The sequence below is a fragment of the Magnolia sinica genome, chromosome 19 (genome assembly GCF_029962835.1).
Source record: "Magnolia sinica isolate HGM2019 chromosome 19, MsV1, whole genome shotgun sequence".
Classification (NCBI taxonomy): Eukaryota; Viridiplantae; Streptophyta; class Magnoliopsida; order Magnoliales; family Magnoliaceae; genus Magnolia; species Magnolia sinica.
In genome coordinates, this window is record NC_080591.1 from 241,591 (window position 1) to 268,262 (window position 26,672).

Genomic DNA, 26,672 nt, shown 5'->3' on the forward strand with positions numbered 1-26,672 from the left:
TTTGGTGAGACTCTGTTTATCTTTTTGTGGAGCTCTTCTTCTCCGGTTGTACGTCTATGTCCATGATAAAAAATAGGTGGTGTGCTCCTACCTTTCATTAAAAAAGAAAAAGAAAAAGAAAAAGGGACATGTCATGGTGGAGCCAATAAAGCACTGGCTAGAAGGAGTTGATTGCTGGCGTGCCAGACATGGTGTGTTGATGTCACCAAGGTCTGTGTGCCCCACATCATCATTTTAAGGTATGTGCCGAAAAATAAAAATAAAAAGACAGATTCAAAGCTCAAGTTGACCACACCACAGAAGAAGTAGGGTGTACACCGTTAAATCCTCCCTGGGGCTGACCATGATGTTTATTTGTCATCCAAAACTTCAGTAACCACCAAGAAGTTTTCAATGGTAGGTGTTCAACCTCGTTGATTTATCAATTGAGCCGTTCTCTCTCATTCCACTCGTCCAACCCTTTTAGTATTAAATGTACAATCTCTACCACAGTGATAGACAACTTTATTATCAACCGGGTTGATTTCTGTAATGTGGTCGACTTAAGGTTTGCATCTGCCTCGTTTTGGGGCTCAAGCCCTAAAATTAACTCACAAAATGGATGTACAGTGTGGATATAACAAATGCATTAACATGCTGGCCTCATATAATTTGGTGACGTAAACACACCACTCAGGTCGGTGGTGTGTGGCCGACCACGCAATCCGCTACCGAGCAGTAGCAAGTCACTACTGGCAGTGTTAATGTGCACTCCGTGTCCAGTTTGAAAAGTCACACGTCAGAAGTTCCAAAGTCTCTAGCTGATCAGGATCCTAGGATCCTGATCAGATGGTTTACGTGTACTTTGAGATTTGAACCAGTTGTAACTGGATAGTTGATCTCGAATGATATGTCATCCTTCCACGTGTATTGTGGTGATTGATCTAGCGTAATCTCTATCCTCCCTCTTCGTTCTTACAAATCGAGCACTAAAGTCAGAACGGTTTTATAGAATGCCAACCGCATCTTAGCTACCATGCGTTCCCACCGTTAGATGGTATGCGTACTGAAGATCTGGGCCATTCATCAAGTAGTGCGCACCAAGGGCATGCCCTATCACAAAAAATTCATGGTAGTATACCTCTAAAGTGAGCCACACCTGTATCCTGATTGTGGACACCTTTTCCCTAACGGCTCATTTTTTCATACAAATGTGATTTGCTTGATCAGATGGTCAATATTAATATATTCCAGTGGACCAGACCATGTTAAGATCGTGTTCACTACTGAATGAATGGCGTGCCATTGAATAGTATCGACCCATCAATGGTCCATCTACTAGTACATATGAAATCTTAGCAAACAAAACAAGCACAAAACACACACAAGCCATCAAAATCTTACACGTAACTCCTTGTGTCCATCCGCAAAGATGAAAACTTTGATACTCTGACAGAGTGTGATGGATAAGAGACAGGCACTTAGAAGCCACTTAAAGATCGTATACCTAACATATTAAACCATTCAAATTATATGTAACAACTTACATGTATTATGAACCAAAAAATAATGTTTACTCAATCATTTAATGGACAGTTAAAAATGAAAAATATCCAACGGTCTTATATCAAGAAACAAGTGTGTCCATGAAATCAGAGGTTTGGATTGTTCAAGCAAACTGATTTTTGGACTCTTTAACTTAGAGACTGTAGGTACCACAATTGAAACGGTTTACTTGACTTAATACAAACCACGTGTATCATTTCCAAGCGACTGCGTATCAAGCATCGTAGACGGGCAAGAGTATCAAATAACTACACACACGTATTCCCCACTACACCTTTTCCCAAATAAAAACAAGTGAAAGCTATTCCTTTTCCTTAACGGTAACTGAAGCTTGGTCATACGTTGGTTTGGCCTCACGTACCTCTCATGCTCAACTCACAAGCCCCTCTCCATCTCTTCAGATACGCATTTTCTCTGCTTCAATGTCTCCATCAGTACTTGCTTCCAAGCTTTCAAATGCTCTTCTCTTTCACATCCCTACCTAATCTCTTCTCCACCACCTTCCTCTCTGTTCTAACCAACTGATAGCATACCTCAACACCCTCATTTTCCATATATAAAATCTACACCTATCATCCTATCTCCTCATCATCACCTTCACCAGCGGAAGATTTCATCCCACGTTGGAAAATGGCTTGTCTCCACTTGGGATCTCTCTTTCTCTTGTTGGGGCTAGTAGGGTTCGCCTCTTTTCCAGCTGAAGCTGCCATTAAGAAGTATCAGTTCGATGTAAGCCTTTTCCATATTCAAGCATGATTTTCTTTCAATTCCTCCATGTTTCTATTTTTACTCTTACTGATCAATGATGATTGTCTATTTGGATTGGTTTCAGATTCAAGTGAAGAACGTGAGCCGGTTATGCCATGCCAAGCCCATCGTCACTGTAAATGGGAGGTTTCCAGGACCTACTATCTATGTCCATGAAGGCGACAGAGTCCTTGTCAATGTTACCAACCATGCACAATATAACATGTCCATTCATTGGTAGGATGACATTAGTTCAAGAACAAGATTCATTCTTGGATTATCATTATCAATCCACATCCTCAAACTTCATTAAAAGATATAATTGGATGCATGTATACATCAATGTATGTGCATGAACACACAAAGAAAATATTGATTGCAACAAACTGCAAATTTACAGTTATGTGGCATGACAGTCCGTTGGTTCTTGCAGGCATGGGTTGAAGCAATTCCGGAATGGGTGGGCGGATGGACCGGCTTATATTACCCAGTGCCCGATCAAGAGCGGAAACAGCTACACTTACGATTTCAATGTTACGGGTCAGAGAGGAACCTTGTGGTGGCATGCTCATATCTTGTGGCTGAGGGCAACAGTCTATGGTGCAATTGTCATAATGCCTGAAGAAGGAACTCCATACCCATTCCCACAACCTTACATGGAAGCTAATCTTCTCTTAGGTGAGTATTACAAATGATAAACGTTCAAATCAGCTTCCAAACTTTCTATATACATACGATAACTACACTGAAATTCTTCTCCATGACGCAGGAGAGTGGTGGAATACGGATGTTGAAGAGGTAGTAAAGAAAGGTAGCAAGTTGGGCTTGCCGCCTGCAATGTCGGATGCGCATACGATCAATGGGAAGCCAGGGCCACTCTTCCCGTGCTCAGAGAAACGTAAGAATATCTAATGGCTACTGTGATTAGCTTTTATATTTATGCGATGTCTTCTAATCTCTATGTATCTTGTTTCATCTTTCAGACACTTTTGCAATGGAAGTAGAATGGGGTAAGACCTACCTCTTGAGAATCATCAACTCTGCTCTCAATGATGAGCTCTTCTTTGCCATCGCGGGTCATACCATGACTGTGGTGGAGATCGACGCAGTTTACACAAAGCCCTTCACCACTCAAACTTTGTTAATTGCACCTGGCCAGACCACAAACGTTCTTGTTAAAGCCAACAAGGCACCGGGTAGATACTTCATGGCGGCTAGGCCTTTCAATGATGTTCCAATCCCTGTGGACAACAAAACAGCGACGGCAATATTCGAATACAAAGGCGTCCCCAAAACAATAATTCCAATCCTACCTCAACTACCTACACCCAACGACACTGAGTTTGTGATGAGCTACAATGACAAATTAAGGAGTCTAAACAGCCCAAAATTTCCAGCCAAGGTTCCACTCAAAGTCGATCGGCATCTTTTCTATACGATCGGTCTTGGACGCAACCCATGTGCAACTTGCGTGAATGGAACCCAACTAACTGCTTCTTTGAACAACATTACTTTCATGATGCCTCAGGTTGGGCTTCTCCAAGCTCACTATTTCAAGGTCAAGGGAGTATTCAGAACAGATTTCCCAGACCGACCACTCACCACTTTCAATTACACCGGTGCGCCACTTACAGCCAACCTTGGGACTTCATCGGGGACTAGGCTAAGTAAGGTGGCTTTCAATTCCACAGTTGAATTGATACTGCAGGACACCAATCTTCTCACTGTTGAGTCCCACCCATTTCATCTGCATGGCTATAATTTCTTTGTGGTTGGAAGAGGAATTGGGAACTTCAATCCTGCAAAAGACCCTGCCAAGTTCAACCTAGTGGATCCTCCTGAGAGAAATACAGTTGGAGTTCCAACTGGAGGTTGGACTGCTATCAGGTTCAGGGCTGATAATCCAGGTAATCTCTCTCTCTCTCTCTCTCTCTCTCTCTCTCTCTCTCTCTCTCTCTCTCTCTCTCTCTCTCTCTCAACATGTGAAGGAAAGACACATGATTGTAACGTAATTTTATATTCCATGTAATTGGATGTGCAGGTGTTTGGTTCATGCACTGCCATCTGGAGCTCCATACCTCGTGGGGATTGAAGATGGCATTTGTGGTAGAGGATGGAAAAGGCAAGGATGATTCTGTGCTTCCTCCTCCAAAGGATCTTCCCCTTTGCTAACCATCTCAAAGAAGTCCACAAAAGGCATTGTGTGTGGACGAGGTGTATCTTGCTGGAGTTGCACTTACATGAATTCGATTCCTTCAAAAGAAGGGGATTCATATTTATGGAGAGGATGAGAGATTCATAGAAATGGAATTTGTTTGTGTTGGAGATTGTTTTGAGGGTCTATACGTTACAGACCTTAAATTGTAAATAAGAAACTACAGCAAGGAATGAATGGTTGTTGTCTTTTAATTCATCCATTGTTGAATTTCTTTCGTATGACATTGACATGCATGGTCTATATTCACGTTCCAAATGCATTCTTCAATGACCCCAACACCAGGAAGGTAGGTGGTCTCGGGCGCTGTGGGGCCACCTCGATGTATGTGTTGTATATCCACACTGTCCATCCGTCTTTCCAGCTCATTTAGAGCTTGATCTAAAGATCCAAATCTCTGGTGGACCACATCACAGGAAAACAGTGGTGATTGAACGCCAACCATTAAAAACTTCGTAGGGCCCACTGTAATGTTTATTTGCTTTCCACCCTGTTGATCAGGTCAACACAAATATCAGCTTGATCCAAAACTTTTGTAGTCTTCAAGTTTATTTTTGCATTCAATCACCACTGTTTAGTGTAGTGCAGCACCGTAGTCTACATGAGATTTGTATCTGGCTCATTTTTTGGGCTCATGCCCTAAAATGAGGGGTATGGATAAAACACATATATCGTGGTGAGGCCAAAGCACTGAATGGGTCAGCATAGATTTAAAAAAAAAACAAAACAAACATGTAGCGTGGTGAGGCCCACTGAGCACTGAATGGATCAGTACTATGCAATCGGCCTTGGACGAGGCTTCGATGGATCCCTGACTGTGGGCCTACCATGATGTATGTTTCTTACATCCATGCCGTCCATCCGTTTTGACAGCTCATTTTAGGGCTGATCCCAAAAATGAAGTAGATCTAAATCTTAGGTGGATCATATCACAGAAAACAGTGGTGATTGAACATTAAAAACTTCTTGTGAGCCACAAAAGTTTTGGATCAAGCTGATATTTGTGTGGTCCCTTCATCCCGGGTTTTGTGACCATATCAACAGGTTGGATGGCAAATAAATATTAGTGTGGTCCTAAAAAGTTTTTAATGATTGGTTTTTAATCACCACTGTTTCCTTGGGTGTGATCTAGCAAATTGGATATGCTTATTTATTTATTTATTATTTTCCTTCTTTATTAGAGAGAGATCAGATTTAGATGTGCTTCATTTCGGAGGCTATCCCGTGAAATGAATTGGCAAAATGGATGGACGACATGGATACACGACTCATACATCAAGGTGGGCCTACGTTCACGGCCTGAGTCACGGGGATGCAGGCAGCTCACGCCCATTTCTTGACCAGGGTATGACTAGCTACGTCAGTCGTCGGGTGACCCATGCGATTTTGGCCTACTTTCAAAAAAAAAAAGGCTGATGCAAAGCTCAGGTGGGCAACACCACAAAGGACGGAGTAAAATCATGTCCAAGATCTAGAATTCATATGGTGTGGCCCACAAAATCATGGAATAACGTGAATTGGCTCCTACGAATGGATAATATATATTATCGTCGCCATGCTCCCAAAAAGCAATTAATGGCTGTGTCACATGGTCTCGCATGCCTTTGTTTTGTTTGGGCACGAGGAATATAAGCTTATGGACAGGGCAGATCTCATACACATTCCCCACGTGGTGCTCGGTTAAGAGAGTTGTAGGGCTGTGATCAATGGGCTTGGCATGAGCCTGCCAAAATCAAAATTTTGAAAAGGCCTACCCCAAAAGAGTTCAAAATCCGGGCCACGGCCAAACCCAGGCCCGCCCGTTGACAGACTCGCACATGTATATTTGTCCGCGTGTTACCGCAATCCTGTTACCAGCTAGCTGTGGAACAAGCTTCTGCCACCATTCATCCCAGGTATTGATATTTTTACGTGGTTACTGTAGTTGTTGGATTCCAGATCTGGAATTGTGTTTCGACTATCCAAACCGTTTGTTTGATGGGCCATTGATTGGATTGAAGATGGGTGTCATCCAGACACTGTAAGGCCCATCATGTAAAGTTTTGGATCATTGTAGAATTACAGAGATCCAACGGATACAGTTAAAGAGATAATAATACGTGGGGCTGTATTGTAGCAAACCTCCATAGGAATAATACCCAAGAATATCCATTACACAATTGAATTCCAGCGCGTTGGATAAAATTTGACGGTGCATGTGTTAATCGTCACCGTTCATCTAGTAGTACCTCACGTGGATAACTTACGTACGTCCGAAAAATAATGGACCTTATGGTCTAAACCATCCAATGTGGGACTGCAAAAGAAAGAGTGAGAGCAGCCGTCTATATTGAAAAACAAAAATGTTATACAACTGAATGATCAAAATTGTCCAATAACAGCGGTTTCAGCTTATAGTTCGTCCATATGTTAGGCCACCAGATGTACAGTCACGATCACCTTGAGGAGTGAATTGTATATAACTTTATGCAGCACGATGTATGCCAGGATTGCCAGCAAGCATTCCTCCATCTCTAAAAATCCACCCTCTGCAGACAAAGACAAAAATCGCACACGTGCAGACGCATGTGCAAGATATTGGATATTTCTCATGGTGGGCCACCTAATTCTTCACTGACTAAAAATAGGTAATATGATTGTATTATGTAGAACATAAATGAAAGTCGAATCCAGATCGTTGGATGTACTGTTAATAGCCGTCCATTTTTTTTTTCCCAACACAAAAGAGGTCCAGCGGATGAGTGGATCGGATGGATTTTTGGGCTGAAGCTGGCAAGGGCCGACACCTATAAAAGGGAATCATTTGAAAGATAAGAGAATCGTCGTAAAAAGGGCGTTTGTGTCCATGGCGTCCGCCTTTCCAACCCTCACATCGTCCTCCGTAAACCCTTTACGAAATCGGTGGGTCTTTCTCTCTCTCAGATGGTGAATGCAATTTCTCTATCTTGTTGTAGATTGAAATCTTCTGAGCATTGTCCGTTCTAGAGTATTTGATTTCTTTTCATGCGATGATTCCTTTTTTTTTTTTTGAGCAAATGGCATTTTCATTTTCATTCCATTCTTAGGAATTTAATGCTGTTGCTACTAAAAAAACGTTTCTTTTCTTTTATTTTCATGGCATTGATGGGGAGCTGCCACACACAATTGAAATAAGAAAATAAAAGTAACAAGAGAAAATCAGAGTATTAACAAGCAAAAATTGACTGCCTTCAACAGATGCATTAATACAAGTTTTGCGAGCTTGAATAGAGAAATCTCTACTTCTGGGGTTCAAATTACGGAAGGAGTAGGCAAACTCCCAAAGCTTGTGCTTCTCTTCATGGTAGGTATGTTCTCCTTACCCGCACTCTTCTATGTAAAAGATCTGATGGAATAGACAGAAAATTTGGGAATTGAGTTGGCCGATTCGCTGAAGCTTGTCTAATACTATGTGCGTGTGCTTTGCTAATGTCCCCGAAGCTTTTGAATGCACATGGGTAACCCATCGTTAATCTGAACTGTTCATTCATTGTTTAGGCCAATCTCAATCTTCCGACTTCTGGCCTACAGATAGATAATTGAGAAGAGAAATACAACAAGGTCGACATTCAACTGAAAAGGTCCTAGTATTGGTCGACAGGATTTCCCAATGTGGGATCTTTCATGAGCATGCTCCATCATTGGTGGGACTCAACAAAGAAAGTCTAGATTACTGAATCATGGGACCCACTTATCAGAATTGAAAACCTATTTAAACTGTGCAAAGATGCACCACGTATCATATAATTCCTTGAAAATTAGACTCTAGAGTAATCTCTTTGAACTGAAGAGAATCTGGTTGAGTACTTTGTGTTTCTTATTTTCTTGGGGGGTGTTCAGCTCCAAGTCGGTCCTTGTCCATCATCTTGCAAATCTCCATTTGGTTTTCAATGTTTCATGACTATTTGATCGCCTCATGACTACCTTTTTGGCTTTGCATCTCAATGTTTACAATGGATGATCTTTTCTTTCGATACATATCATTTCTATCTGACCAAATGCTTTCTAATTTTGGTGTTTTTTTTTTCTTCTTGGAAGAGTTACCCTTTCCAGTCACATAACCTAATGTACAGTTAGTACTGAATGTTCATCAGAATCTGGAGTTGTAGGATTACCATTGACTGAATCTTTCATTTGCAGTGAAGCTGAGATTTATTTATTTGGAGGTTGTATTACATCGTGGAAAGTTGCAAATGGCAAGGACCTCCTTTTTGTTCGACCAGATGCTGTATTCAATGGGCAGAAGCCAATCAGGTTATTCGTGCTTTACATTCTGAAACTTCAATTTGTCTGATTTATTGCTCTTACACTCTGCTGAAGTCTCACATCATATACAATGAGCAACTTGTATTTTGAATTTTGGTTATAGCTATTACATATTGCATAGGAAACATTTCCTCTGTTTATTTAGGAGGGTGGATCTTTTGTACTAACTCTGGGAAGTATACAAACTACATAGCCAGCTTATGTACTTACATTACATATCGAGCATTTATCAAATTCTTGTAATTATTAAACTGTAATTCTAATGAATTTTGTGCATGGAATTAGTGGAGGCATCCCCCATTGTTTCCCTCAGTTTGGTCCTGGTCCCATGCAACAGGTATGGTCCCTTTTCTCATTCTATTTTCTGTTAAGATTAATCATCATTAGTAAGATGATCTTTCAATTATCATCCATGCTGGGAAATACTGGTGATAGCTTGGTTTTTCATTGCTTCAACTAATGTAAGCATTTGGTTTTGCAATATGCATACACATGTGCACGTATTCATAGTTAGCTCCCTGTTTTTAAGCTTTTACAATTTAGGGATTCATCATGTGCATGCATGTTTGGCACTTTAAATCTGTTTCAATGTCCTAGTAATCGATGTGAATAACTCCTTCACAAACTGTTGGCAATATGGCTTACAAGATAATGTGCAATTGGCCATGATGAAGTAATTAAAATTGATGATTGATTAGAATACTATAGTAAAGGATGGCAAAAAGATGTGTTTTTGTGTGTGTGTGTGTGCGCGCTCTCATGTGCGTGCATGTGCATGTGGCCTCTATACTCCTAGTAGCATGGTTTAAGAAGTCTTTAGTCAAGCTAAGAAATCTGTGAATTTCTATTCATTTTTTTACGGGATTCAAGTACTGATTTGGAAAAAGAGACCGTGCTGTATTATGTGCCATCTTACATGGGCCCATTCAGGGGCCCATTCTTGTAAATTGATGGGATTTTGTTTTATTGACCACAGTAATCTGTAAATATATTTACCTCAGAGAATTAAATAATTTTCTTGTTAAATGCAATCTTCTTTCCTTCATTCAAGCATGTGGTCATTGGTGCACCTTCCTCTAGCCTAGTAATCTTGTATTAACCAACCACCTGCTAGACAACAGCATCTTGGCAGACAAATTACTAGCTCAGAATAGTCATTCCTGATTAGTCGATGTTGGTACTGAGAACCTTTTTTCAGAGAACTGTTCGTAATCATTTCATAATTGTATTCCATTTTCAGCAAGTATTTGATCCTTTAAAATTCGTATTTCTTTTACAGCTTTTTATTTTTTATTTATTTTTATGAATACAGCATGGATTTGCAAGGAACATGAATTGGTCCATTTCTGATACTGAAAACGTGGAAGGAAATCCAATTATAACTTTAGAGCTTAAGGATAGTCCTTACAGTCGTTCTATGTGGGATTTTGGCTTTCAAGCTATGTACAAGGTAAAGTTCTTTGCTGTCCAATAATTTCTGCTTCGAACCGCTTTTTATTATTCTCTGCTCGATTTTAATCTTTTTTCACCAGTTTATGGGTTATTTTTGACTGTTCATTTAATATACAATTGTAATACTAGCTTGTTCTTCTAGTCTTCATACCCGAAGGTCACATTTCAGCTCAAAATCAGAAGTTTTTGTTATTGAATATTGGTCCAAGTCCAGATTTTAGATGGAAAAGTTATTGGCTTCACAATGTTTCAAGGCTTTGTTATTTCATCTTTACCACATCACTTGGCAGGCCCTTGAGCACTAAAACTTGTACTGAAAAGAATTAGACATGCTTGCCATGGACTTTTGATTTTAGCTGTTTCCTTTTCTGTCTTTTTTTCTATCTATTTTCAATTTTCTTTTCCTTTTTGATATCATCAACGTCTTGTTATTGACCTGGTGTGAACTCTTGCAGGTCACGCTAAATTCTAAGAGCCTTTCAACGAAATTTATAATCACAAATACAGACAAAAAGCCCTTCTCTTTTAGCAGTGCATTGCACACTTATTTTCGAGTAAGAATCATAAGTTCTTCTCCCACAAACAAGATTATCTTCTGTTATTCTTGTTATTGTTTTAAGGTAAGCTGGATCGAGCCCGTGACCTCAAGGTCGTGACACTAAGCACCATTCAGTTGAAAGTCAACTCCTTGTCTGTTAATTACCTCATCTTGTAACAGTTTGAGATGCAGTATTTGCTGGCAGATTTAAATGGTGCCTTGATAATTCTGCAGGCTTCAGTTACAGGGGCTTCAGTGAAAGGTCTGAAAGGGTGCAAGACATTGAACAAGGATCCTGACCCTTCTAATCCGTTGGAGGGGAAGGAAAAGAGGTCTGTTTATCATCTCATTTGGATCTTATCTTAGGTTTAAATCATCCAAATGTAGTAAAAATATAGATGCTTGCCAGCGCATGGTTTCACCGGGAAATTTTCAAAGTTTCCACCCTAAACATTTTATGCCACATCTTACAGAATGTATTTAGTGGAACTGTTTCTAGGTTCTGACCAGTTTAATTGCAATTCAGGGAGGTGATCGCTTTTCCTGGATTTGTGGACTGCGTTTACCTTGATACACCTAATGAGCTACACCTTGACAATGGACTTGGTGATAAAATTTCCATCAAGAACACTAAGTGCGTGATCTGTGACTGTCCTTTGATGCTTTGGCTTGGTTTTGGCCCCATTGCTTGTAGATATTCCTGCTGCTATTATTCTATATTATTTTTTAAAGGTGTATCTTACCTTTGCAGCTGGACAGATGCTGTTTTGTGGAACCTGCACTTGCAGATGGAGTCCTGCTATCAGGACTTTGTCTGTGTTGAAAATGCAAAGGTACTGAACTTCCCTTTTACTTATAATGCATGGAAAATTTCCCTGATTTTTTTACTTTATATCAGATCGGAAAAGTCCATCTAGAGCCTGAGCAATCATGGGTTGCAGAGCAGCAGCTGAGCTTTGGCTGAAGTAATGTTGTGATGCCGCATTCTGAACTCGTAATTTTTTTTTTTTTTTTTGGATCTTGAACAATAACCTGGAGAACTGGCCTATGGTGTATTCAGGACAGAAGTGAGAATTGTCCATTTACCTTCTCCACTACGTTTGGCAGCTGATATGCAGTCCAGCCATTGTAATTCTGATATCACAAGTTAACTGGTTGTAATGTAAACATGAAATTGCTTGTAAGCTTTTAATTCGTGATAATTTAGTTGCATGATTATTGCCTTAATCTTACATGTGGGTGAGTTTCAAAGTGTTTTGGTATTTGCATGCTATTGGTGCCCAATCAGTTTGATAGATCAGTTTTCTTTTTTATCTATTGTAAATTAATTAAGAAAGGTGATAGACTCTGTGCTGCAGGTATTATGTCTGTCATTCCTCCCAATTTCACTGAGATTTTTCTTCATTATCATTCAGATGACTATGTTTTGTCTTCTTTTTCTTCCTTTTTTTTTTTTTTTACTGGGAATGTTAGGCGATACCCCTCCCTTCTCGTGTTGCCCGGGGCTCGTCTACTGTTAATGTCATGATTGGCCATTGCTACTACCTTTATCAGATTGCTTATACACTTTTAAGGCCCTCATTTTTCCTTTCCAAAAATTCCTCCTTGCCAAGTTTTTAGTATGACTTCGAGCCTCTACCTTGAGAGAGAGTGTTGATCTGCAAGGTTTGATACTCTATTTCTTGACTCTATTACGACTAATCTTCAGTCCATTGAAGGCAATATGAATCTCTCTATTTCACCAATAATCTCTGCAAGAACAATTCCCATCTTTGAAAAGGTGGAAGCGAGTCCTATCACGCACAACAATTTCACAAGCGTAAACCTTGGAGATGAGCTTTGTTGCAGTGTGGCAATCCTTGCACACTCGAAGATTCTTAATGACCCGAATCGTTGTACCTGGATTGGTGTTGATAAGTCCAAATGCTATTGCCAGCTTCTCACTGTGATGATGGATTGCAGCTTCCTTTTCCTCCTCCTCCAGATCGAGTAGCAAATTTTCAGTAGTAGGAACGTATCCTTCCTGTCTCAATCTTTCCAAAATCCTATCCCATGTGTAATAGATCTCTTCTGTATTTGGGTGTGACTGGTCTCCAGCAAAAAACTCATGGACAGTGCCGTTCAGATCAATCAAACTACATCCTGGTAGCTTCGAAACTCCTCTGTCTTTCATCAGCTTTCTCACCATCACAGCTTCATTCCACTTCCCAGCTGCTGCAAAAACACTTGCCAAATGCACGTATCGACCACCATGGCCAGGGTCCAATTTGATCAGGATGTTGCCCACACGCATACCCAAGTCATAGTTTCCATGTATATGGCATGCCCTGAGCAATGCCCCCCAAACTGCAGCATTTGGCTTCATCGGCATTGTTTCGATCAACTCTTCTGCTTCCTTTAAAAGGCCAGCTCTGCCTAGAAGGTCGACCATGCACCCATAATGCTCGATCAATGGGCTCGCATCACAAGTTCTTTTCATGCTCTTGAAAATCAGCTTCCCTTCTTCCACCAGGCCTGCATAACTGCAAGCAGTCAAGACACCCGTGAATGTGATCTCATTGGGCTTGATTCCTGCCTTCTTCATTTCCATGAACAGTTCAAGAGCCTCTCTTCCGCGTCCATGAGTTGCAAAACCAGTAATCATGGCTGTCCATGCAGCAACACTTTTATCTTCTATCTTTGTGAATACACTGAAGGCTTCTTCTACATCGCCACACTTGGCATACATGTCCACAAGAATGCAACTGAGAATTGGATCAATTGAGATTTGGTTTTTGTCGATGTATGCATGAATCCATCTTCCTTGATCCAGGGCCCCAAGCTGAGCACACGCCGAAAGTGCACTCACCAGTGCTATATTGTCTGGTTCTATACCTGCAACCTGCATTTCCTGAAAGAGGTTCAAGGCCTCCTTGAAAAGACCGCACTCGACGCATCCAGCAATCATTGAAGTCCAAGAAATAACATTCCTTGCTGGCATCTGACAAAACAATTCTCGTGCATTCTTGATCTCTCCATTCTTTGCATACCCATTGATCATCGAGTTCCAAGAAACAGTGTCTCGATGTGGGATCCTGTCAAAGAGCTGACGAGCGGAGGAGATGCAGCCAGATTTGACATAAACATGGAGAAGAGAATTGGCTGCAAAAACCTCCAAACCGAAACCGTTTTTTATGATCTGACAGTGAATTTGTTGGGTTTCCTCCAAGGCTGATAGGTTGGCACAGCTCTTGAGCAAGAAAGGGAAGGTGTAAGCATTGAGAGGAGCTGAGTTATGGAGCATTTGACAGTAGAGAATCAGAGCTTCCTTGGGGTCTTTGCTGTTTGAGTAGCCTCTGATCATGGTATTCCACATGAAGGTGTTTGGTTGGCAGATTCCATTGAAAACCATCCGAGCATAGGCTAGGCTGCAGGAATTTGATGTTGCTATGCAGAAAGATAGCAGTCTGCTCGCTGGAATGATGTCTCGAACAAAGCCTGTTTTGATCATTTGGGCATGGACCTGCTTTACTTTTTCCATGTCTGAACATCTTTCTAATAGAGAAAGGGTATGGGCCTTTGATTGCGAGAGAATCTGGTTTGCAGGAGGAAGCAGTGAGGCTGCCATTGAATCTGCCAAGCACAGAGGGACTAACCTTTGGATGTGAAGACAATAATCTGGTATAGATTTTTTTTTTCCCCCCTTCAAGATGGCTGGCTGGCTGGTGGCTTGGTTTTCTTGCCTTTTGGATAAGGTTCACCTTCTGTCTCTTTCACAGAAATATCCCTCATTTATCTCAATTTGTCCCCGTTCTTTGGTTTCACTGCTTCTTGATATTTTGGCTGAAATTTATTTCATTAGCATTCCAAGAGACATTTGAAATCTTTTGGGATGCCATTCCAGTGAAGAAAGGATAAACCAAGTCGCAGACCTAAGAAAATGTCGCCTGTGTGTGCTTTGAGCAATCATCGCATGCCTATGTATATATTAACCAAAGCTATGGGGATTGGATTAACATACATTTTTCTTTTTCTTTTCATTTTTTTTTTTTTTTTCACGTGAGTGCATGTATATTAATTTAACAACTTGTCAAATTGAATTTCTGAATTTTACTCTCCCTCCCTCCTGAGTACAGGCCAAGTCAGGTCCAGTACTGAGTTTCCCAGTGACTCAGCTTGAAATCTCCCCGAGTCAAGTTGACTCAGCTGAGTTTTGATTCCAATCTGCAAGTTTTGGAACTATGTTCAGGAAACTAGTTCATTGGTTGATTAGCCTAGATTTCCATAGGGTATGCGCCAAATTGGCTGTTGTTGGCCGTTGCTATTGATTCAACCGCTTACGCTAATGTTTTAACCCAAAAAGAAAAAAGAAAAAAGAAAAGAAGTATTAATTTCTCAAATACAAGACGCTCAGCTCACTCTGTGATAAAAAGAATAGGCTATTACTCATTTAAATACAAGCTCAAAGAAAACTTAAGACAGTATTAAATTTCCCTAGACTGTATCAGGGCTTCATGGAAGAGGCCCTAGCTGTTTATTTACTCCAGTGAATCACCTTGCCTTAGTGGTCTAGACTCCTAACCTCAGCAATCACCGCATATATTCAATCCGGATCCCTTCAATGGTTGTATTTACTCCAGTCCCTCCTCTCGGCACCAAAGTCACCCAGATGTTCTCATCTTCATCTGCCTCCAAATCTTCCAATAATTCTGAAATTCCTAACTTAAGATTGCTCTTTGTCTTCATTGTCGAATCTCCCTTATTCATCACTAACCTTACACCACGGCGCATGTTAACATAGGTCCCTGCAAACTCTCGAGATTCAGGACCTGTCGTAGTTTCATCAACTACATTGACGTAGACATCGAACTTCATGTACACATCCTTCTTAACATCAATCCCATACACAACCAAGATCTCTTCTTCTTCCTCTCTCTCTTTCTTGCTTCTCTGCCTCTTAGGCCTTTGAACCTTGGCCCTTATGGTAGTGTCTAGGGTACGACCCTCCTGACCAAAGTCTGGAGACCAGCTATAGCTTGATAGTTGCATCGTGTTCTGGCTCTCTCTCATCTTCAATATGTTGCGTGCGATTTTAGGAGGAATGGATGGCTTAGGGCGTGCATTGAGCCAGGGAAGGTCCACCTCCTCATAACTGTACCTGAGCTTAGTTATGTCCAAGCAATCCCGTATCTTGATCCGGACAAGTTGGGCATTCTCATCATGGAAATAGAAGTAAGAATCGAGCCACTCAGGGTCGACAAACTCAGGGCGGTTCCTTCTTAGCCTCTTCCAGATTGTCCACATGCGATCAATGTTTGCATGGTGAGCATAGAAGACAGGGTCACGTGCAGCTGAGTAGAATGCGCCCATGTTCTCCCTCTCAGGATGCAGATTGCTCCCAACCCATGTGTGTAACGCATTATGGGGAGCTAACTCAATTGTTCCTGGCCCATCGCAGGAGCCCTCCTCACCAGCTTTGTACTTGCAGCCCATAAAGAGCTCAGGCTTCTTTGCTCCAGAAACCATTTGATGGTACATGAAGGCAACGTTGGTGGCTATTTGGTCCTCAGAACCAAGCCCACTCTCGACGTAGTCGAAGTTGATGTCGGTAACTTGGGGTGGGAGGTGGGAGTTATCGCGGTCCTTATCAAGGAAAGATCCATTCAAGTACATACTAGGTATCACCATGCCTGGAGGGGCATCCCAATTCCAGTAAGGCAATGCAAAGGTGTCATCTCCTATGAGCTTTCCAAGGATCCGCTCATGGAAGTAGATCATGATGCGATGCCAAGGGAAGAAAAGCCATGAACGATGGATCTTGAGAAGGGATGTCGAATTTTCTTGATTATAGGCCCCGGTGCAATAGATGCAGTGCATGTTTGCTTGGCGTAAATAGCTACGTGGGTCTTCATAGCTGAGTTGCTTCATGATTGAGAGGGCTTTCTGGTACTTGGCAATATATTCTTCATCGACGAGGTGAGCTGGCCGACGGATACGCATTGGTGAGGAAGGGCTAGGGAACTGGAAATCTATGACAGATTCCTCCGATTCTCTTTTAGGAGGGCAACAGTAGACTGGCTTATCAGCATCTGAAAGTGACCTGTGACAAGTGGTTAGGTTAGGAGCCAGGAGAATGACTCCAGTTTTCTTAGGCTCACTGCCGGTGGCAGCGTTGATGCTGGAAAACCATCCTCCACTCACACCTAACACGATGTTCTTGAGCTGTTTAAATGCTGCGGATATGGATATGTAGATTGCAGGGATCTTCTGTTCATCCAATTCTCTTAATTCCCTACACAGAAAATGGAAAGATAAATGTTAGGTAGGAAGCAAGAGACGGTGCCAAGAAAGGAGGTTTGATGAGAAGTCATTAGAATTTGAATGAAGGCTTTGATGATAATGATGATAGATGCAAATTAGTTTTGCAACTGACAAGTAGTGATCACCTACATAAGCCCGCACTGCTAATAGTAATACATGGATTTGCATAACTAATAGCAGTAGATATGGAATTTTTAGCCATTGGATGCATTAAAAGCAAGTCTAGTTATTTTAAATTATGATTTAACTCACATACGATAGAATTGATTTATATTTATAAAAGGCTATTATTACTGTCATGATGTGGTATAATTTGCAATAATTACAACTGATGAGTGTTTATTTTTCACAATTTTCTAAATGTGTCAGCTATCCCACAGCTCAATAGTACCGTCTACATCAACCCAAACATCAAATTCATCCCATGGCATCCCATCCCTTGTGTGGATAAAGCATAGGCTCAAAAGAAGCACTGAATCCTCTACTACCGAACCGTGTGCAGATGTAGAGCGAGTCATAGACAGTTTCATGGCCAAGATGGATCAGGAAAGGCCCGATCGGAAGCGGGAAGTGATCTGGACCATCAGGACTTAAAGTGGATGTATCTCACAAACTGGAATGAGCTATCAGACGTACCATATATGTTTTAGGGTAGCACGAGCTACTTTAGCCACACAACTTATGCCAGGTTGCCCACGCTGAATTTGCGAAATACCGTCAGATCAACAGTTGAAATTCCATTTATTTTCGTTTTTACTATTTGTAGTAAGTTTTAGTTTGAATATAACCCTTCATATGTTGGGCTTTAGGAGTTGCACGGAACATGAAAAGTGCTAGAATAATTAGGGGAACATCATGGTTCAGCCTAATAGGACACTATTTTTGGCCGAAAACCATGGGCAGACATCACGACCGTCTATAAATATAAGTTTAATATTTATAGTAAGTCGCACTTTCTAAGAGTTTTATTTGTAGTTTGACTCCGAAACTTCTCCCATGGTTTAATATCCCTTAAGGGTTGTGAACTCATTTATTTCATCTATCAATCAAATTACAAAATTTCTAGAATTTATTTTTATTTTTTTTGTTCTTTTGGATTCGAAAAGTCTCCAGACGAGTTGGGAGAAGTTTGGTAGATTCGAAGTAGTTATCCTTGAGGAAGACAGTGATCGATTTCATCAAGTTCATCCCTGCGTCATGTGCCCATGTCATCTTCTATAAGATGAGTTTAGGCCCCAGAGCTATTAAAAAAAATAATAATAAATAAAAATCACCGCACCATAGGTAACAATTGAGAGGAATCAACAGAAGTTCATGTGTGGATCTTACAATTGCTGGTGTATTCCATCCATCCGACCCGTTCATTAGATGTGCCTCACCAAAATGAACATACCATCCAAAAATCAGACTAACCCAAAGGTAGGTCCAGTGACACCTTATCAACCTTAGAGATCCATGGAGTCATTTTACGTTGGTCATCCCCGCGGGTTTGGCTCACCTGAGGGATGTGGGTATCACACACACAATATGGTAGGCCCCACAAAGCTCATGTGTTTCACCACTGCGTGCGTACAATAATTGATGTAGATAATTCTGGTCTAAAAATGATAATGACCAGAGAATCCGGCTGGTGCAACCAAATGGACGGTGAACAAGAAGAAGCTAATTAGTTCGGCTATACAAATTCAAAGGTAGTTAAGATCATCCAATCAGCATTATATTCTGGCTTTGCTACATCCAAAGGGGGGACCATGATTTAGCCAGGTTGAATTGACATATATATATATATATATATATATATATATATATATATATATATATATATATATATATATACACACGGAAACGCTCACCTGCGAACCAGTTCGTACGTACTATGTACAAACTTTTTTGAGAACCCATCATACGTGATGTGGATCCAAAATCTGAACCGTTCATGTGAAGCAGCACCTCCTAAAACCCCCCGGGCCCAAGTTTTACTTTGATCTAAAACTTTGATGGGCCATGAAAAATGAAAACAGTTTCCTCCCTTGATTTGCATTTCTCTTTTCTATGGCCCACCAGAATATTAGATCGGGGTGACAAATTGTCATTTAGGGTTTTATGTGATTCCTCATCACATGGACCGTTCAGATTAGACACCCATGGCACGTGTGTAAAGGTGCGCACCTGTGTAGGTGCGCAGGGGAGCATGACTATATATATATATATAGTCATGCTCCCCTGCGCACCTACGCACGTGCACACCTTTGCACACGTGCCATGGGTGTCTAATCTGAACGGTCCATGTGATGCGGAATCCCATGAAACCCCATATGACAAATTTTCACCCTGATCTAAAATTCTGGTGGGCCTTAGCAAAGAGAAATGCAAATCAAGGGAGGAAGCTGTTTTCATTTTTCATGGCCCATAAAAGCTTTATTTGAAAGTAAAACTTGGTCCCAGGGGTTTCACGAGGTGCTGCTTCACATGAACGGTTCAGATTTTGGATCCACATCACGTGTGATGGGTTCTCAAAAAAGTTCGTATGTACAGGTGAGCGTTTCGGTGTGTGTATATATATATATATATATATGTGTGTGTATATGTGTGTGTGTGCCAAATTTTCGTAGCAAACCCACACGGGAGTTTAGCCCAATAGGTTTTGCAAAAATCTCCCTCACTCCTTTAACCTGTTTAATGTGCCATCTTTCTCGAAAGCTTTTCCCAAAATGACCATAATACCCTTGATTGAATTTATTTGTTGAGAAGATAAAAAAGGACTTAAGAGGCTGATCTGATCAAGAAAAATCTTGTAGACCGTCGAAAAGGCCTTGAGAGGAAGTGAGTTTGTGCAAGGGTCAAACACGTGCCTCCCTCTCTCTCTCTCAATCAAATCCAATCCTACACACAACTCCCTCTCTTCTTATCCTCCCACATGCACATTTTAGACTCTTTCTCTTTAGACTCGCGGCATTGACTGTAGGGCTGAAAGTCCGGCGGCTTAGGGTGCTCTACCATAACGAGACCCACGGCATTGACTGTAGGGCCGAAAGTCCGGCGGCTTAGGTCGGTTGGTGCTCAACCATAACCCAACCTAACCCAATCATAGGTTGGGAATTCTCAAACGGAAGCCCAACCCAAGCAGCCTGGGTTGAGTTGGTAGGTAGATACCTGTTAATGTTTTTATTATTATTTAGTTTATTATATTTCAATACGCGTCTTATTTTTATTCTTATAATTTTATTAATTACATATGTAGTTATTTATTGTAAAAAAATTATTATTTTTTAACAAACAAGCTAAAATATAGGACTGCGTTTTAAACATCATGTTGTATGCGCCCAATCTATTTAAGGGAGAAATCTTGCGTATCTTGTTACTTTAGAGTCATCAGAAATTATGTGGACCAATAAGACTTGACAACATTGGAATTTCCCATGCTTTCAACATAAAGGGTAGGCATGGTGGAATTGGGTTGGTCAACCCGAGCTCAACCAAAGTTTTATTGAGTAGGTATTTGTATAACCTAGGCTCGAGGCCAAACCCGATACATTCTACCCAGTCCCAACACAATGTTGGGTCAGTCACCGGTCGAACAGGTTGAACTCACCTGACTTTCATCCTAATTGATTGTGTGAAATCTACTCCGTCCATTAGGTGCAAATCTAGATTTAGGCCCCTTGGCTGATCAACAGCTCAGGTGACCCACGGGGGAGTCGGATAATTGGGATGGAACGTCAACCATAGCTTTGTATATGGAGCTCACCATGGCATCCATCTTCCATCTTCCACCCAACTTATTCATCAGGTGCGTCTCCTGAGAATGAAGGGATGGGAGCATATTTCGTGCGGCCCCTAACATGGGGCCACTTTGATGTATTTATTTTCTATCCATGCCGTTTATCCATTTTTCTAGATCATTTTAAAGAATGAGCCCAAAAATGTATGATGAAACATATCCAAATTTCAGGTGAACCATACCATAAGAAACAGTGGTGATTGATCATTAAAACCTTCTTGTCAGCACAAAAAAGTTTGGACAAAGTGATGATTGATCATTAAAACCTTCCCGTGGTTCACATAAAGGTTTGTATCGAACTTATATTTGTTATTTTCCTTGCATCCAGGTACGTATGAGCTTACCAACAGATTGGATGGCAGATAAACATTAAAGAAACATTACAGTGGGCCCGACAAAGTTTTTAATGGTGAGGCGTTCAATAACTGCTGTTTCCTATAGCGTGGTCCCCCTAAGATTTGTATCTGCTTCAGTTTTGGGCTCATTCCTTAAAATGATCTAGTGAAATGGATGGATGGCGTGGATATAGAATACATACATCAAGGTGGCCCCACAGTAATGGCCGCACCTAATCCGGCCTCTCAAGGGACATTCCAAAATTAAGGTTGATCGAAAACCTAGGTGGCTTGAACCACGTGAATTTAAAGGTTTTGAGTCATTATTTTACATTGTTCTCAGTGGTGTGGCCCACCTGAGTTTAGGATCGATGGAGCTGATTTTTACTGGATAATGTGAACATAACGTGATCAGGTGATGGACGGAGTGGATTTTACACAAACAAAGTGAGTACACCTGAAAGGCTCGGGTATCAGGCCACTGAGTTAGAGCAGAAGATCCAACAAAACAGCACGCCTGATGTTCGGAAAGAGGATGTTATTGCCTCGTTTCATAAAGTTCTGAACACACCGGCCCATAAAAATAAATGAGGCACATCCATAATGGTACAGTGCTTAATTATATGGGACCTACGTCAACTGTGCAGTCGATCCACTCTGCTCATCGTATTCTAACTCTCATTCTCACTGTAGAAACCAAAAAATAAGGCATATCCATAACTTAGGTTGGCCACAACTCACAGAAAAATGTAAATAATCATGCCCAAGATCTCTAAAATTCACATGTTATGGCCCAAATGAGTTTTGGAATGGCCTAAATTTTTTTGAGTCCTTTTGATCCCAGTAGGAAAAAACCATGAATAAATTAGATGGCATGTACACAACACAGTGTGCCCTGCAAACAGTTCGGAAGGTTTTATTGGTCATGCGTCCCCTTCCAACGTTTCCTTGTGGTGTGGGCCACCAGAGCTTTTTCTCGGGTTGATTTTGTGATTTTATAATTATTATCGATGGGTGTATTGAATGGATGGGGTGGATCAGATGCAAAGCTGGCGTGGACCCCACAAAATCCCTGGTGCATATGAGCTCACCTCAAAATTAAATATGAAAATATTTCTCTGCCCTGCTATGCTTAAGCTGAACTAAAACAAGAGAAAAAAAGAAAAAAAAAAGAAAGGTAATTAAAAACGTACCCATCTATATGGGAGCCGGGACGTAGGAGAGTTGCAGAGAAGCCAAGGCCCAGCAAAATGAAAGCAAGCAGGACCGTTGAGAACCATAGCTTTGATCCCATGACGAAAGGTGCACTCTCACTTGATTAGGATGAGGATGTGTTGAGAGGAAAATGAGAGACCTTGTTATGCCCTTATATAGGCCATGGGACATCAAACCTACTACTTTATTCTTCTCTTTCTCACCCATATTTGTCGTTTATTGAGGCTTTTAATTTCATTTGAAAACCACCACATGAATATAACAAGCCACTCGGCCTCCCTCGTACATACGTACCAACCCACCACACATTCAGGATATCCATGGGCCCACCATGTACATCAACGGCCCCAAATTTAAAAAAAGGTTAGAACCAGTATAAAAAATAAAAAAATAAAAAAAAAATAAAAAAATAAAAAGAAGAAGAAAAGAGGCTAGGTAAGTGAATTACGTTTGGACTGCTTATTGTTTTTTTTCAGTGTTTCAAACAGTGTAAATCTCTTGTACCTTATGCTATAGATTCGTGGCGTATGTAATAGCTATGTAGCATACACTATAATATATATATTTTTATTTTTTATTTTTATGTTGTCTTTATATCTCATATTGAGGAATTTGACACTTTTATGGTATTTAATATTTTTAACCCGTGAAATTTTTATTTCTTTTTATACTTTTGACTTGTGGTTTCAATTAAATATTAATTTTAATTATTAGTTAAAATAATTTGCATAGAAAGTTGTTGATGTGATAATTATTTAATTTGGTTTATATATATAACTTGGCTTTTGATAAATGGTAATTAATAACTTTTTTTAAAAAATTATTTAAAGAAGTGAATTTTACTGACAAGTGAAGAGAGGCTATACAGCAAAGGAAGGAACGTTTGGGAGACCTCAAGCTCAAAAAGACAAAACATAGGTGGGTCTCCTATCATAAAACTACTGCCTATAAAAGAAATCTGTCACATTACTTAGGCCAACATAATCCACGAAAAGCGCACAACGAGCACGGCTTGCAGCTCCACAGCCTCCCAGAAGTACTTCCTATAAAGAGGCACTTCCTATTCTTGCTAGCGCGTTAGCCACGCTATTGGCTTTCCCTAAAAACATTGTAAATTTTCACTTCAGCGACACTTCTCAGGGAGCTGACCCCGTCCCCACTAGTACCAAAGAGACCAATTAGAGGGTCTCTCCTTGTTTACCATGTCAATAGCAGATTTTGAATCACTTTCAAGTTTCAACCTTAATTTTGATAAATGATAATTAATAACTTATTTAAACAAACTTATATTTAATTTTATTTTTTTTAAGACATATATATATACCATTCAAATAGTGACCCAAATGGTTAATGGAAAATGGTCCAAAACATCATAGTGATCAAGCCATTCTTAGCATGATTTTATCTGTTGAATCTAGACCAGTGCTACTTTTCTTTTGAATGTGTTCATATGATGAAAACCGATTGCATGGTAAGGACAGTTTGGTCAGTGTGAGATTTTGGCCATATTAGTCCCATGATTCGGATGAACGACATCATCGAACATAAATAGCTTATGATACCATTTCTCCTTTCATTGTTATTATTATTAATTTTGGGTATTTTTAATTAAAATCTACCTCGTTGCTCATATGTGAACCTGCGGTAGTCTCTCCATGTGAATCTTGCATTTGAACAGGAGTCATTAAATATATTCATCTTCGCGAACAATAACAAGTTCAACTTATATTTCTTACAATGTTTTGGAGGATACAGTTTTTCCTTTCTTTTCTCTCTCCACATAATCTTTTTAAGAAAGAAAAAGAATTTATTTTCTAAAAGTTAAATTAAAAAAAAAAAAAATTCAATTTTTTTCCTAACAAAGTTTTTTATCACAAGAGATAAAAAGAAGAAGAGCCCAATTTTTAAAGGTGGGAGGTTGGCCAAAAAGAGTAGTCCTAAATCATGCAAAATGATAGGAAAGTTGTGTGTACCACGGAAAATCAGCTTTTTTCTTTCTTTCCTTTTCTGCGACGGCCGTACGATAGGCTGTCCTTGGAATATTTTTTCCCTAAGTGGAACCCTGAATATAATCATCCTTTCTCTGTATGAATAAAAGTTTAATTTAAAAAAGTAAAAAGAAAAAAAAAACCACGGAAAATCAATAAAAAAAAAAAACAAAACTTATATATATATATATATATATATATATATATATATATATATATATATATATATATATATATATATATATGATGTTATTTTGGGTTCCCACTGTAACCTGTGTTTACTTGGTTAAAAAATAAAATACTAATTTTAATATTATTTTCATCTTCACTGTAATTACATGGGTGCCAAATTAAATTTATAAATAGAAAGGCTTTTATTTTCTCATTTTGATGAACTAAAGAGGTTTGTTAAAGTCTACATCTGTGAATAAGGTAATTCTCAACACGAAATATGCAAGTGCGGGGCATTAAATCTGAGCCGCCATCATGTGGGTCTCACCGTGTAGATGCCTCAGCTCATAGATGTGACAAGTGACAAGTCAGATCATCAGGTAGGCCATGATGTTCCAAAAAGACAAAAGGGTTTGGAAAATCTGTGGACAAAAGCAATCCAAATTGGGGCCCATGAAATAGGTGTTTTAAGTGGACGATCTGAGCCATCCATTTTTTGCATGGTTCTGATTGAAACAGTAAAGATACGGTGATTGGTAGGACGGTTGGACATAGTGGTGTGGAATGGATTGGACGGTCCAGGCCATTGATGGGACTGTCCCACGTCTACAAAACAATGGATGCCATTTTAGCTGATTGCCAATGGAAATATGGTGGTGGGGCCCCCTCACATCCACGAGCCATTCCTCACTTCTATGAAATCCCATGAGCCATCAGGAAAGACTGCGCGTGGTCAGTATGAAGGAAAAGTGGGATAGTCACGAGTCGCACGTGGGCACCAAGCAAATCAATGACAGGCGTTCACATCCCACGTGCAGTAGTATCCCATTTCTCTATGGCAGCGATTCGGTGGTCCAGAACGTCAGGTTAGCTTGCATGGGGGCCCCACTTCAAAATATAGATTCAACGTATCATGTGAACTGTCAACGTATGTGACGAAAGTTCCCCATTAGATACGTCTGGAACTGTTATTAATTGGAGTAGAAAATAAATTACTCTTTGACGATTCACAGTTTATTCTTCTATATATCATCGTAATTACTATTCTAACGTGCGAAAAAGGTCTCATTTTCAGTTTAAAATCACAAGTTCTTTGTATTTGAATATGAGGAAGAAGTTATTGGCTTCACTAAGTCTCTATTTTATTTATTTATTTAGGGCGTGTTTGGACGCGCGGATTAGGTGGGAGTAGAGTGGAGTACGTGGGATAGGGTTTTGAAATCCCACCCAGTCCTCCTGCAGTTCTGTTTGGGCGGCGCGGTATTGACGATGGATGGGAGTGGGATTTTGGCTTCGGGAGAGGATTCGGTGGATTGCGAATCCCATCGAGTAGAGGAGGTCGGTTTGGAGCCGGATGTACATGATATTAGAGTTGTCTAATCTAGGTCATTAATCAGATGGAGTTAGTGTAAATTTAGTATAAATTTAGATTACATACTCTAAATTTGCACTAAGGTGCCGATGCCTCAACTAACAATTGACAAAAGCCGGAGGTTACCGGACAAACTTTTTGAAGAAATAAAAACCCATTAATTTGGTATGTTGAAAATTATCATAGAATCCTAATTTAATTAGGCTACTTAGTTATTAATCATGCCTTGTTTAAGTCAAATTAGGAAAGTGGACAAAAATTATCTTTTTAAAGTTGTGGCTTTAATAGGTTTAGGAAATAGAAAGCCCCCTTCTATTTAAACGTGTACTGTAATATGTGCATAACAAAAACTCTCTTTCCTCAATATAGCCTTTGTCGTTTAGTTGGAGATTATGGACGGTTTGGATTGCTGATCCGATCACAACCAAGATCGCATAATGGCCCACCGAAGTCGATTTTCACGGACGTAGCGACTTGCGCAATTTCTTGCGCTGTGCTGATGGTGGGGCCCATGATTGATGTCTTCAGGGAAATCCACTCCGTCCACTGAATGCACGTCAAAGAACTAGTCGGAAATGTTTGGTTTCAGATTGAATTTAGTATAGCCCAAAGAATCTTTTACTCCACCGTCCGTCTTGCGTTTGACGGTGGAAATCATGTCTGCCTGTGCGTGAGAGGATAAGGTCTCCATGGGTATGGTCGGCCCCACCTACTGGACGCATTGGACGG

The 26,672-nt window shown here is 40.3% G+C and overlaps 4 protein-coding genes across 6 annotated transcripts; 2 read left to right on the top strand and 2 right to left on the bottom strand.

Annotated features, from left to right (window-relative positions):
* Positions 1–1,943: 1,943 nt before the first annotated feature.
* On the top strand, positions 1,944–4,705 carry LOC131235359 (laccase-11-like). The gene is made up of 6 exons (XM_058232519.1): positions 1,944–2,274; positions 2,378–2,529; positions 2,726–2,970; positions 3,062–3,190; positions 3,276–4,199; positions 4,334–4,705. Exons 1-6 carry the CDS (start codon positions 2,176–2,178, stop codon positions 4,462–4,464), a joined length of 1,680 nt encoding a protein of 559 aa, XP_058088502.1. The 5' UTR covers positions 1,944–2,175; the 3' UTR covers positions 4,465–4,705.
* Positions 4,706–7,257: 2,552 nt separating this feature from the next.
* Positions 7,258–12,032, top strand: LOC131235717 (putative glucose-6-phosphate 1-epimerase). 3 transcript variants are annotated; one of them, XM_058233035.1, is made up of 10 exons: positions 7,258–7,408; positions 7,724–7,837; positions 8,666–8,779; positions 9,077–9,128; positions 10,104–10,241; positions 10,699–10,863; positions 10,962–11,113; positions 11,308–11,415; positions 11,533–11,614; positions 11,680–12,032. In XM_058233035.1, the coding sequence occupies exons 1-10, from the start codon at positions 7,353–7,355 to the stop codon at positions 11,743–11,745; spliced, it is 1,047 nt and encodes a 348-aa protein (XP_058089018.1). In that variant the 5' UTR covers positions 7,258–7,352; the 3' UTR covers positions 11,746–12,032. The 3 variants fall into 3 exon arrangements, with proteins under 3 accessions (XP_058089018.1, XP_058089019.1, XP_058089020.1); XM_058233036.1 differs by having other exon boundaries at positions 10,699–10,797; positions 11,016–11,113; XM_058233037.1 differs by lacking the exon at positions 10,104–10,241 and having other exon boundaries at positions 10,699–10,797; positions 11,016–11,113.
* Positions 12,033–12,493: 461 nt separating this feature from the next.
* LOC131235715 (pentatricopeptide repeat-containing protein At5g66520) lies at positions 12,494–14,660 on the bottom strand. Its single transcript, XM_058233033.1, has one exon. It carries the CDS (start codon positions 14,386–14,388, stop codon positions 12,520–12,522), a length of 1,869 nt encoding a protein of 622 aa, XP_058089016.1. The 5' UTR covers positions 14,389–14,660; the 3' UTR covers positions 12,494–12,519.
* A 473-nt stretch (positions 14,661–15,133) lies between these two features.
* On the bottom strand, positions 15,134–22,548 carry LOC131235716 (aureusidin synthase-like). The gene is made up of 2 exons (XM_058233034.1): positions 22,391–22,548; positions 15,134–17,052 (listed from the first exon to the last, which is right to left on the bottom strand). Exons 1-2 carry the CDS (start codon positions 22,489–22,491, stop codon positions 15,351–15,353), a joined length of 1,803 nt encoding a protein of 600 aa, XP_058089017.1. The 5' UTR covers positions 22,492–22,548; the 3' UTR covers positions 15,134–15,350.
* Positions 22,549–26,672: the final 4,124 nt, after the last annotated feature.

Excerpts from the sequence above, each read along its gene's own strand:
- LOC131235359 (XM_058232519.1), top strand. The coding sequence starts at position 2,176 with ATGGCTTGTCTCCACTTGGGATCTCTCTTTCTCTTGTTGGGGCTAGTA. Across the intron at positions 2,530-2,725 it reads TATAACATGTCCATTCATTG|GCATGGGTTGAAGCAATTCC; the intron begins GTAGGATGACAT and ends TGGTTCTTGCAG. Across the intron at positions 4,200-4,333 it reads GTTCAGGGCTGATAATCCAG|GTGTTTGGTTCATGCACTGC; the intron begins GTAATCTCTCTC and ends TTGGATGTGCAG.
- LOC131235717 (XM_058233035.1), top strand. The coding sequence starts at position 7,353 with ATGGCGTCCGCCTTTCCAACCCTCACATCGTCCTCCGTAAACCCTTTA. Across the intron at positions 7,409-7,723 it reads GTAAACCCTTTACGAAATCG|ATGCATTAATACAAGTTTTG; the intron begins GTGGGTCTTTCT and ends TGCCTTCAACAG. Across the intron at positions 9,129-10,103 it reads GTCCTGGTCCCATGCAACAG|CATGGATTTGCAAGGAACAT; the intron begins GTATGGTCCCTT and ends TTATGAATACAG.
- LOC131235715 (XM_058233033.1), bottom strand. The coding sequence starts at position 14,388 with ATGGCAGCCTCACTGCTTCCTCCTGCAAACCAGATTCTCTCGCAATCA.
- LOC131235716 (XM_058233034.1), bottom strand. The coding sequence starts at position 22,491 with ATGGGATCAAAGCTATGGTTCTCAACGGTCCTGCTTGCTTTCATTTTG. Across the intron at positions 17,053-22,390 it reads CCCGGCTCCCATATAGATGG|GGAATTAAGAGAATTGGATG; the intron begins GTACGTTTTTAA and ends TTTTCTGTGTAG.